Raw genomic sequence first — 12,367 nt, 5'->3', positions numbered from 1 at the left:
TGATTCTACTTCACTGGCAGAAGAAAGTCTAACACAAAGTTTTATTTTACTCACATGCTGCACACAAGTAGTTATAAAGCCATGGGCAATATTACGTTTGGTCCTCCTTTGCACTTAATCACTTGCATGAACATGAATTCAAATCATTGCAACTGTTTTAAATACATTAAGTGATACTTCACACATTTTAAAACTATTAGTTGAATAACTAAAAATACTGATTTCCACATCTAGAAGGTGTGCTGTGCACTTTTAATTGACAGACTCCTGAAACCACTAAGATAATTTTGACCAAGAAACAATTTACAGAAATACTGCCCTGAAATGAACCTGAAGTTTTCATTTAAAACACGGATTGGATATACTTCCACTAGATTTTTAAATATATCTAGTTTTCCTTACTCTACCAAATGTAAATAAAACCACTGACAGCAATTGTTGTAAACATATCCAAACAGAAGAAACTATTTAGAAGCAATACTAGAAACACAGAAAAAAATCCCCCAACAGCAGACAGATTTTTTTTTTAAGATTTAATGTTTTTACATCATCTGGGATGCTAAGGCTCCATGAGCAAGATTAAGTTTTCAATGCAGAATTCAAAAATATCTAATATAACATTTCGCGAACTTAGTAAGAACAAAAAAGTGGCTCAATTTCTGCTCAATTTGATATTTTCATGGAATTATACCAGGAAACTTTAGTAAGTGTGAAGACTCGTATTTATTGTCACCGAGAGGCTTTTATTTCTGCATGACTTCTTTTGTACTGTTTTAGAACAAGGTCTAATCAAACAAACCAGGGTAAAAGCTTCAATCTGATAAAGTTTACCACAACATACACTGAGAGAGTTATAATAACGTGCAGCTTTTCACACAGTTACCAGATCTCATAAGACATTCAGACCATATGTAGTCTCACTAAAAATACCAGAACACAATGAAAAAATCCAACACAGACAAGAAATTAATCATATATCGCTACATACATAAGAGGCCAATCTTGCCTAAATTTGTGTTATGAATTAGTGCTACATTTATTAAAGCCACATAACAAGTCAGTGGCAGAGCATCTGAAGCACCTAATCCTATCTACCACATGCTGCATTATCATTAATTTACAATATGAAAAGAACCAAACAAGCATCATACAGTAAATTTATTTAAGTTTAAACTAACTCACAGTGTAGTCCTTTGACAAAGTTAAAAACAACAGTCTATGGCAGAAATATGAAATGAAACTTAAAGTAGTTAGTCTTCAGGAAAAATCTAGCCTCTTCCTTCTCTAGGGAAAGAGTTCTAGAAGGTAATGAGTGAAATGTCAAAACACCAATAGCAATCTATAATTAACTCCATTAAAATAGAGCCATCTTGTTCCTTCTCCATCAAAAAAGTGTGAAACAAAACAATATAACTAGAAATCAAGAAAAGATAAGCTTAATATAGAATATTTTGTTAGCTAGAGAAAAATATTAGAAGTCCATTGATTAAATATTCCTATTTTTGTGAAGACAGCACTTGAAACTTTCATCCTTTTTTTAAAACAAAGATTGATAGAAGTTTTACGGGAGGCAGAAAGATAAACTTTGTAATTTATCAATTTAGACACATATTTTATACATATAATAGGCCCCTCCAGCTTTCCCCCCACCTACGCAGTCCAGACATGGAACAGCATTTCAATTTCACTTTAAAATTATTATAGTAAATAGCAGTCATGATGACTTACAGTTACACTCTTGGTTGTATGCTTTAGTAATTTAGTATGCTATTTCAAATCAATTGCTTTATTTTACCTATTCCCCTTCGCAGAGACACAATGCACTAAGACACTAATACTGACAAAAAAAATTGGTATTATCAAATAGTACAGACATAAAAATCAACACATCACAACTGCATGTTTTAATGGGAAATGAAACAATTATTTTGGTAATTAAGACCCTGCGGGGTTATTTTTTTCCTTCTCAATTATGTTATTGTGTAAACACAACATATACGTAACAAGCCTTACCAGAGTCGGTCAGCATTAACAGCGTCATCATACATCAAAATATATAGGCAAAACCCACCAACCACCAAGGCGTGGAATGTGGACACTGTCCTGAAAAAGAGATCACAATCACGAGGCGGTAGTGCCATTCACAACCTCCTATACTGCGCTTAAGGTAGCATGTTTCCGAAGACATTCTCAGCTGCATCCAGACACCCCTGTGAAAGACAACCAGCTCTTCCTCAGACTACATCCAAGCACTTATACAACGACAGGTGGGAAAAAAAAAGGCAGAAAGAAGGAATCTGTTAGACTGGAGCAGAGGGTGGGGTACGTTAAATAGAAAGTAGGGTCTTAAAGTAACGGAGATCTACATTTTCCTCCAATTATCCCATGTATTAATATATTCTTAAAGACAATACAGGATCCAGTTCTCCAACAAACACTGTATTGTCCCATTTGCTGGGAAATCTGTATGCATTTCATATTCAGACTGGCCCATGAGTCCTAAAAGTTTCTCCTTTTAGGCACCAAATTAATAGATGACTCATAATAAATCTGCCAAGTCCAGGTTTCAGAAAGAAGGGCATTGAATGAGAAATCCGATCGAGTAAAGCTTCAGAAAGAATATCTAGAGCACTTGAAGTAGATTCTGGTTTCCAAAGAGAAAACTTGTATAACAAAAGGTTGTAGAGGAGTGCCTGAGGTGTAACAGCTACGGGTTCATGTGAACTAGCAGTTCACAGCTTTATTTTATACTCCTCTTGCCCTACATAAAATCACAGTCATCAGAGCGGCCTTATCCATACTTCGGTACTAAACACTTTTCCCCCCCCCCCAAAGACGCCCCTCTCAAGCATACAGGCTGCATGCAGACTGCAGATAAACGCTGGATGTTAACGAGCCCATGAAGGGAACTGCCAATTTGCAGAGGCCTGGCAGGTTTGTGCCAGCTCCCGGGCCAGGCCTGCCCGTTCCTGTTCACATGTGGCTTGGAAGGCAGCACAACGCAGCGGGCATGGGTCCAAAACGTGTAGCCTTGTTCCTCTAGCCATGGGTTTAGCACTACTGTAAACTGCATCCCATGCTGTTTAGCTACAGTCTGCTTTCCCACTCTTCAAGCGTGACTAGGAAGAAAAAAAAAAAAAAAATCTACGTGTCAAAACAGCTCTTACCGAATCACCGATACTATTTGAAAGATGAGTACTTTAAAGTTCAATACTGTGTGACAGGAAACACCTTTGCACAGTATTCACAGCATTAAAAATATGACAAAAACATATAGATGCTGTTAGGTATTAGTCTTTGACCATACTGAATACACGTATTGGGAAGTTATTAATATTTTAAATGTGCTTAAGTCACTCTCAGGAGTCTAAACTCTACCACACGATTTCAAGAAAACATCTTCAGTCTTGTGGAAGACTGCAAAGTTGGTTATAATCCCCAGTCTGTTTCCAGAAGTTATATTATTGTCTATTAGCATTAGATTCTGTAACTTTTAATAAAAGAAGTCTCCAGTTACAATTTGTTTAAAGAGCATCATCGTGGTGTTTTCACCAACTTTTTCAACAGTGTTCCAAAAACCAAATGCAGATTAATATAATATGAATAATCAAATGTAACAAGCTGGATGAGAACATTTACTATCACAGCACAGCTGCTTTTTTTTTTTTTTAAACAAAGAAAGAAAAATTTAGTTATCAGAATTTTAATTAAACTATTAATTACCGTTAAAAAGTCTACTCTTGCAACAGAATTAACAGAGAGCTAGGAACGTTTCTTCCTTTTTACCTTTTTAAAAACAAAGCATGGCATATATTACTGTTTGAGAAATACTTAGGATTTTTGAACTTTACGAGAGCATAATGCTGAAAGAAGTACAATTTGTCCTAGAATATAGCTCATTAATTTACAATTATAATTCGTCTCAGGAGTGACTTTATTCAAACCTTAGTGTTTAGAATACAAGCTATACACAAGCGCAGCACTTCAAGGAGAAGGGGCTGGGGCGGGGGGGGAAGCAGATTTCCTCCTGAAGTCTGGACTTTGAGGTTCCTCCATAGACGAGAGGACACAAGAAGGGAAATAGTGCAACACTCCACTTTAATATGGAATCTAGGTCAAGCTATCAAGCTCTGCACATTTCCTTGAAATTACTGTCAAAGCTTGCATCCTTTAACTCCTCATTAAACTGCAAAGGAAGAAGTTGCACTGATAAGTTGCATACTTGTTCCTTTATCATTGTATATATATTTTTTTCATAACTGCTTAATAGCAGTACAAACGTGTTACAGAAGAGGTGAAAGGAATTTATGCACAACAACTTAAGGAGTTATGCTACATCTGTGTCGAAGTAGTTTTTAACTCAGCTTCAGCATCTACATGCTAAAGATTCCAGGAGCAATTACTTTATTGCTTCTTAATTCTTGGAAGGTCAGAATGAAAAAATTGACAGTATGAAAAACACAGTCCAGACTTGCAGCTCATATGCTTGACTACAAAACCCTCCGAACTGCAACAATATATTTTCAATGCTACAGCTCATTTCAGGCAGATGCCCTCTTCCAGACCCAGCTGAGCTGATAAAAATGCATAACCATCCTCTGTGCCAGTTTCCTTCAGGACTGCCAACAGAACCATTTGTGCGAGCACTCCCCACACCAGTTCAATATAGGACAAAATAACAACCATCTACTTCTCAATCATGTAGGTTAACCCAACTCATTTTACCAGAGGACAGTAACTTTCTCTACCTGCACAGCTGTCTGCAGAGTACATATGTCCATCTACATTCTCTGAACATACAGGATATTCCCTGGGGTGTCTCTTCGTTTTGGTGAAACACTGGAGTGATGAGGCAGTTTGACAAAACACCGTGTGGGGTTAGCAGAGCTAACAGGCAAGCTTTTCTAGAAATGCAAGCACAGTTCGCCTTTCTTTCACTTCATGCCCTCCTCAGGTGTAACATCAACAACCTGTTAATGAACGATGCTTTGTGTTTCATGCCTTCTGACTCCAAACTGGATATAGCACTGCACCATGACTCATCCGTGTACTGACATCTACATCCCTCATCAGCCCCAAGGGAAAACATGGGGAAAGAAGTAAAAAAAATGACACAGCCTGGGATGCTGTATTAACTTCAGTAGTTAAACACCTTAGCACAAAGTAGCCCAGAAATTACAGAGCAGCTTACTTCCAGCACACTTATGATGTGTAAAACAATTGACATGTTATTATGAAAAGCACTACAACTTAGCATAGTGCTACCAGGCATGGGATAAGTTCTCAGAAAGCCTATTATGCAATTCAAGGGTCACTTGATGTGGCTTAGAGACAAAAGTTCAGCTTCAACATGATTAACAGTTTAATATAGTTTCCCTGTCAGCCTGTATTGTCAATTGTAACACAGAGATAAACCTAAGCTGCACTGGTATCTAGAACTGGCATCCTACAGTTGTTCCAGTAGATTGGTAATTATTCAAAGATGGAATGAAATTAAGACGGTGTCTTTAAGAACACTGCAGGTGGACATTTGCCAAATGGCAGAGCAAGACTATTTGAGTTGCTAATGCTGCCTAGAACAATGGAAACAACTTTAAAAGTATCCACCTGATACTGCCTTTGAACAGCACTGAGGAACAATGATATGAGTAATGCATTTTTAGTCCAGCCACACAGTACACATTTTTGAGCTTCAAATTTGAGAAACACCTGGAAAATATTTTAAAGTTGTAATAGGCTACTCAAGCATAAAGTTATACTGTATCAATTCATTTCAACTGGAGAAGCTTGTGTACTATATGTACCCTTTTCAGAGTATATTGCAAATAAAACCTCAGTGATCACCCTGTTTGCAATTACTACCCTGTACTTCTTTTATAGCTTAAAAGAGAGGAAGGCACCCAGGAAATTCACAGGGCTGAACAAGTTTTTAACAGTGCTGTCTGGGGAGACAAGTGTAATACAGGTCGAACTGCCTGAGTGACGAACTGCAGAAACACAAGGGAATGAGGAAGGTTTTCAGATGGAGTTTCCACAACTCCCATCCCAAATGTGTAACCTGTGTCTGTCACAGCTTCCCCCTCCGCTTCTTGTGGTCTCCTTCCCCAGCAACACACAGATGTACTGGTCTGACCTTGTCTCACTCCAATGCTACACTAAAGATTCATCAAATTTCTTAGAAAACCGTAACTTATATACAACAGGTTGTAGTGTAATACAACCAGGAGAAGAGCGAACAATTTACTTTGCACCCAAAAGCATAACCAGATATAAACAAGCATAACCAGATGTAAAGTAGCATTTACATCATAGAATAAGTTGCGATACTTTTGATTTTCATGTATGTTTGGGGGAAGGGAATTTTGTACCTCTTTAACAGATGTGTCACAGGAGAGCCATTTAAAATTAATCCACCTCGGCTTATTAACACTCACCAGTCATCATTTTTCTTTCTTTACTGACTTTCACATTTCAGCATTTGACATTCAGAGTTTGTCAAGTGCCTAGAGCCGTCCCTCTAACCTTTACAGATGTTTAACTAACAACGTTTCCTGCAGCTTTACACATACACACACAGGTGGTTCATTTGTTGACAATTTCAGATAGGTCATTAACTGCTGTTTGTTTTGAACAGTCTACCTGGAATTCCACTCGATCTTCCTTTTTTCGCTGAGATTGTTAAAACCAGGTGTTATTCGTGTTGACACCCAAGAACTTAAAACATGGAACAGGAGCTGAAATACAGTAAAACTGGCAACAGCGATGCCAATAGTCAGGTTGCTGAAGGATGCCATTGTTCATCAGCCTGTGAAGAGAAGCAGAAGGTAATTTCAGTCCATTCTCCATCTAATTATTTTAAGCAGCCACAGAAAGTGTTTTTGAGAGCTAACATCAACAGAAATACTATTCACTAGAAGTTTCATCCTGTTCAACGTTCCTACTTAAGCCTTAATAGTATAAAAGTATCCCCAAACTTTTATACATGAAAGTTGTATTTTGGTTTGGGTTTCGGGTTTTTTTTAACATTTGCATACTATAAATTTTTGTTGTCTAAAGTGGCATGTATTTTATCACACAGAAGGGGCAGGGAGGACTCCTGACCAGTGCACCTGCCACCTCAGAAGCCTCTACTCCTGTCCCAAGAAGCTGCAAAGTTAAAACTCATCTCATTCTTACCAGACCGACTGCTGCCGACAGGATTTTGAAAAGCAGCAGTGAAATCAGATAAGCGTAGTAGAGAGATTTTCAGGTCAGCCTCAGGAAGCAATAGCCTCGCTGCAGCATTATGTTTGTATACTTTACAGACAGCAGTTCTCAGTTTGCACTTCATTCACAGTTGAGGGATCCTCTTCGTGATAGCAAGTAGGCTATTGTATTTGAGATTTTTTTTCCTTCTTTACATGGAAGTCTAAACTTTGCATAGTTTCAGAACACACTGAAAAGCTTCCTATCATCACCGCAAATGCACTTTTCAGATGCTGGATGTTTAGCTATCTCATGAGGCCTAAATAAACAGCTAAACCATTCCAAACAGAAATGTCAGTCTCTAAATGCTTCAATCATTTCTCCTGAGTCGCCAGTATTTTGCAAGACTGAATATTTTCCCAGAAGCCACAAACTTCTGACATACATCTCCAGTTTGATCGTGTTATGAACTGTTCCAGGACTAGCACAAGTTACAAAGTTATAAAAAAAAAAAAGGGGGGGGGGGGGGGGGGAAGAAGCCAAACGGCTTCATTTACAGTATTTAAATTGTTTTTACTGAAGAAAATATCCAAAAATAAAATTAAGACTTAGAGGCTGGCATAATTTGATGTTACTACAACAACGTAGTAGTCAGCAAAAACTGATAAAATTATATATTTGTGTCCACCTTTAGTTCACATGCATTATGGAATGAGGAAACATGCCTTAGATTTTTTTTTTTAAATTTCATCTGCATTGCAGATGGAAAAAAAATGCACTTGGGGGCAGGGGGAGAAGGAAAAGTCCACCAGTTAAAATAATAAGTTTTTAAAAAATTAAGTACAATATTCTCACTTGGTAGTGTGAATGGTGAATATACTGAAACATGATTTACATTTAAACTCAGAACTTTAACAAAAGGTGTATAACAGACCAGGAATAAAAAATACCTTTCTCTGCAAAGACTTAGAAGCTTACAGTTCAATGATCTCAAAAATTTCTCCCTCCTCTTACAATTCCCACCCCACCCCCCCACGCCCCCCGCCAGGAACTGAAGAGTAAAAAAAGAAAGTGAATTATCTGAAAACTTTATTTGACTAGTACCCATAGTAAAAGCTACAACTATATAAGCAGAATGCAAGACCAGTAAGAGCAGACTTGCCGAGTGAAACCTGCATCTATTATCACGTGGATTTCAAGTGTTTACTTCAGACCAGCTTTAATTCTGTACTAGGGACACCGCACTTGTCAGATTGCATTTGATCTGCTCTTCAGGCCTATCTTCCTGCTCAGCTTAACACGAAAGGAATCCAGCTTGCATGCTGCAAGACAGCTGTGGCACACAAACCAAAGGGCAGTAGGTGGGCATGATCAGAAGATTCAGTTCCCAAGTGCATTTTTACTCCAAACCAAATTGCAACAACAAACTCTGGTTCACTCCAGTTGTTTATCTGATGGCCTGTTCTAGTTCAGCAGCATACTGGTCTTGCACACTTTTTAATGTCCGTTTATTAAAACTTCCAACTTCAAACACTATCCTGAATATCCAGTATTCTCTCAAGTACTTCTTACACTTTTCTCCACATACTTCTCCATTTGCCTACTAACCAAGAAGATACAAATCAAATTTTATGTACTTTTTACAGCTTAAAGTACTAGAGACAATGGGTATTAAGCTTGGTTTTCTAAAACTTTCCCATTTGAAGTAATGAAACAACCAATTCAGTTTTATATCTTCCAGTTTAAACCCACTGATAAGCACTGTACAGGGTCCATTCCAGATTCTACTCCCAGGGCCAAAACTTCATTATTACATCATCTCATTTGTAGTAAGCAAGTCCTCTCTTGGACCACGTAAGGAAAAAAAATAATAAAATCTTAGATGCTTTAATTCCTAAAGCAAAGCAAGCCAAAATGCATGTTGAAGACAATTCTCTTCAGAAAAACAGCAAAATCACTGAACATCAATCACACCTACTTCATCCTTTTGACTAAAATATAGCAATTCTCATGATGCTACCAATTTTATTCATCTGCAATGACTATACTAATACCTCTGAGTTTCAAAGACACTGACATAATCTCTTGGACAAAAGAAAACCATATTTTGTTTTGTTTCCTTAGTATCAGAAGATTTTATTAGATAAGTAACATTTCAGCGTGTGACAGGTGTTCATTTTAGCACAGGAGATTATGGAATCAAACAAAAAACCTCCCATGCAAAAAATGCATTGGAAGAGCTCATCTTTCTTCTAAGGAGCCTGTACAGGGAATTCGTTTTAAGAAAAAGTACTTGCATGAAAAGTGTGCGATCTGACTTTCAGAAGCATTATGTACCTCTCTCAGGAGTTTTAGCATCAAGTGTAGAACAGTGATGCCTACGAAGGTGAGAGGTATGATGGCAGCAGAGCTGAAACTAGTCACCCAGCCTCTCTGGTTGGTCTCACAGATACTCCTAGGAGTTTTGCAAGACTGATTTCAGAAGGTGATTTCATATATGTTTATTAAGACGCTGTTTAATACATTAACTACCAAGTCCAGGAATAATTTTATGTTTTACTTAGACAAATCAAGTGCTGCATTTTAATTCAATTCAAGGACCAGGTGTAAACAGCATTTCACATGAGATGGAAGAACAGTTCACCTATGAACATTTTCTTGCATCTCTTAAGTTTTCAACCATATCCTGTTTCACATGAAAATTAACTGTTGTTTACAGGTTGTTTTTTTTGTTTAAAAGAAAAATAATTTATGTTGTTGAACCAAAGCTTTTCACTTAAAAGAAAAATAATAAGCTTCTGATTACATACAATTTCTTTGCCCTCAGGACTATGGCCAAAGTTAGTAAGTCAAAGGTGGCTTCAACTACACTGTGTTTTTTCTGCCCCGGTATCTTCTTATAGCCGGCCAGCAAAGCCTGATCAAGATACAGAAGTTCATGGATTATATATGAGCAGACACTTTATCACCCAAACTGCATAGTCATTGATTACCATTCAGTCAGCTGATACCACTTCTGAGTTAGTGGAAGGCTGGGTGGGGAGATAGTACTTTTTTTCCTGAATTACAAAGTAGTTCTTTTATCAAAACCCTACCTCCAGCTTGGCTCTTCACAGTTACTTTTTTAGCAGTGGTCTCTTCCTAGCTTACCCAAAAACTACTGTCTTAGCCATTCAGTTAAGACAGTAGTTACTAATGATCAGAACTTCACTCTTGCAGCTTTTCAGTGCAGTCTTTAGGTAAATAAGTATCAACAAACACTTGAAACTAACAATCTTCAGCTAGGTATTGCTTACACATGTCTAATGCTGTATCAGGTTACTCTGTTGACCCCAGTATTTTTGAAAAAGCTAACAACACAGCTTATCAATCACACTCAGCAAGAGCGGAAAGTACGCTCTTTTCATGTGCTATTGCCATGCTGTGGTTTTCCTGCAATTCTGTCCTACTAGAAATTTAGAAGAAAAAACCCAACAACATTAAGACTCAACATTCATTCACCCCCAACGCGATACCCTTAAGAACTTCTCACAGAAACAAGTCAGCACTTAGTGAAAGAGGATAAAGGAATGGAAGAGTTACCAAGCGCTGTACCATCAACGGCATTTAGCATTTCTCTTCTCCTCATTTCACTGTTTCCACAGCAATTTTTACATCATAAAAATGGGAAACGCAACTGTATCACCACAAGACTCAGCAAAGAGGCCCAGGGGAAGGCATAAGGCCTGCAGCCCTTGCTTTCTTTAAGGCTGGATTTCAAGATGAGTGGGATCAATTTCCAAACAAGATTACACCTAAAGCTGCCAGTGATACCAGGACATCCCATTCAGCCACATGCTCTCCTGATCCGTTTAAAACCGAAAGCCAAATCCAATCACCATAAAACTTGCCACACTAATTTGCAGAGAGCAACGCGGGACTACTGACTCTTTGCACATTTTATAATAAACCCAGTAATAAAACATCTGCAGTGCTTGAGTTTTGCTGCGCTGTTGGTTCTGAACGGTGGTTTCCATTGCTCCTACTCAATGAGGCACCCTGCATTCAGTATCTTACTTAGTTCAATAAGCAGCACGGAGGAGAAAACACAATAAAATTCGAGCTACTCACAGCTGAAGCCATTCCTTTTTCTGCGAGGGCTAACTAACACCCCACGCTCCGCTTTGCTTTCTGCTCTTAGGACCCCCAAGCCCCTCGATGAGCACGCTTTTTGTAACGGCTGGGTAAACGGGCTGCGCGGCCGGCTCCCGGCACCGATCCCCTCCAACCCGGGGAGAAGTTCGCAGTCGGAAAGCAACAGGGAGGGGCAGCCCCCCGGCCCGGAGCGGCACCGGGACCCCGACGGACGAGCTCCCGGGCGGCGCACGGCTCAGCAGCAGCCGCCGGGCGCTCCCCCGCGCCGGGCATTACCTGGCTCTCCCCGTCGGCCCAGGCGCCCGCCGCTCGCACCGCGCCCGCCCGCGGCGACAGCCCCGGCGACAGCCCCGGCCGGCAGGCGGGCGCCGCACACAGCCGCCGCGGCACCGGCTGCGCGGTCGGGCGGCGGGCGGAGGCGGGCAGCCGCCGCACTTTGCGCGGTCACAGCGCCCAGCGCCGCCGGCTGCGGCCCGCGGCCCCGGGGCGGCGCCGTGCGGGGGGCGGCCCCTCACCGAGGGAGGGCAGCGGCCGCGCCGCGCAGCCCCGCGGGGTGGGGGGGACAGGGCTGCACCGCCCCCGTCCCACCGGCCCCTCAGCGCCCCGACAGATCCGCCGGGCCCCCCCCCTCCCGCCGCACCTGGGAGCGGGGCTACCGGGGCCGCGCCGCCGCCTCCGCCATGCCTCCCCGCGGCGGCGGGGACGGGACAGCCCTTCCCAGGCGCAGGATGCTCCGCCGGTGGCTCCGGCTGCGGCGATCGGGTTACGGCAGGCGTAGCCTTAAAGGGGCCGAGCAGCCGCCGCCACCTGCCGCCGGGCTCCGCTCGCCGCCTCTGAGGGGCCGGCGGCTTCCCCCGGCCCCTCCCCTCTCCGCAGCGGCTCCCCCTGTCGCTCGGCCCCGCGGGCCTGGCGGCGGCTGAGGCGCGGCCCCCGGCAGGGGCGCTGGGGCGGCGGGGCTCGGCGGCGGCGGCCGGCCGCGGTAACAGCGCAGAGGAGCGGCCGCCTGCGCGGCGCGGCGGGGAGGCAGCCCGCGGCCGGCCGCCCCGGT

At 41.5% G+C, this 12,367-nt stretch overlaps 1 protein-coding gene across 4 annotated transcripts in view; it reads right to left on the bottom strand.

Annotated features, from left to right (window-relative positions):
- The window catches only part of LOC119155609 (TLC domain-containing protein 4-B-like), a 45,594-nt gene that overhangs the window by 17,731 nt on the left and 15,496 nt on the right, over nt 1-12,367 (bottom strand). The window contains exons 1-3 of one of the 4 annotated variants that reach the window (XM_037404441.1): nt 11,960-12,154; nt 6,640-6,805; nt 2,014-2,103 (exon numbers count right to left, since the gene is read on the bottom strand). In XM_037404441.1, the coding sequence (XP_037260338.1) occupies nt 2,014-2,103; nt 6,640-6,794 (245 nt within the window). In that variant the 5' untranslated portion in view covers nt 6,795-6,805; nt 11,960-12,154. Of the gene's footprint in view, nt 1-2,013; nt 2,104-6,639; nt 6,806-11,295; nt 11,566-11,595; nt 11,749-11,959; nt 12,155-12,367 lie in introns of those variants that run through there. The other 3 variants (XM_037404442.1, XM_037404443.1, XM_037404444.1) reach the window with 3 other exon arrangements.

This window comes from Falco rusticolus, chromosome 11 (assembly GCF_015220075.1).
Source record: "Falco rusticolus isolate bFalRus1 chromosome 11, bFalRus1.pri, whole genome shotgun sequence".
In the NCBI taxonomy this organism is placed as follows: domain Eukaryota; kingdom Metazoa; phylum Chordata; class Aves; order Falconiformes; family Falconidae; genus Falco; species Falco rusticolus.
The sequence above is the reverse complement of the archived record's forward strand: the minus strand, read 5'-3'. Positions and strand labels throughout refer to the sequence as shown.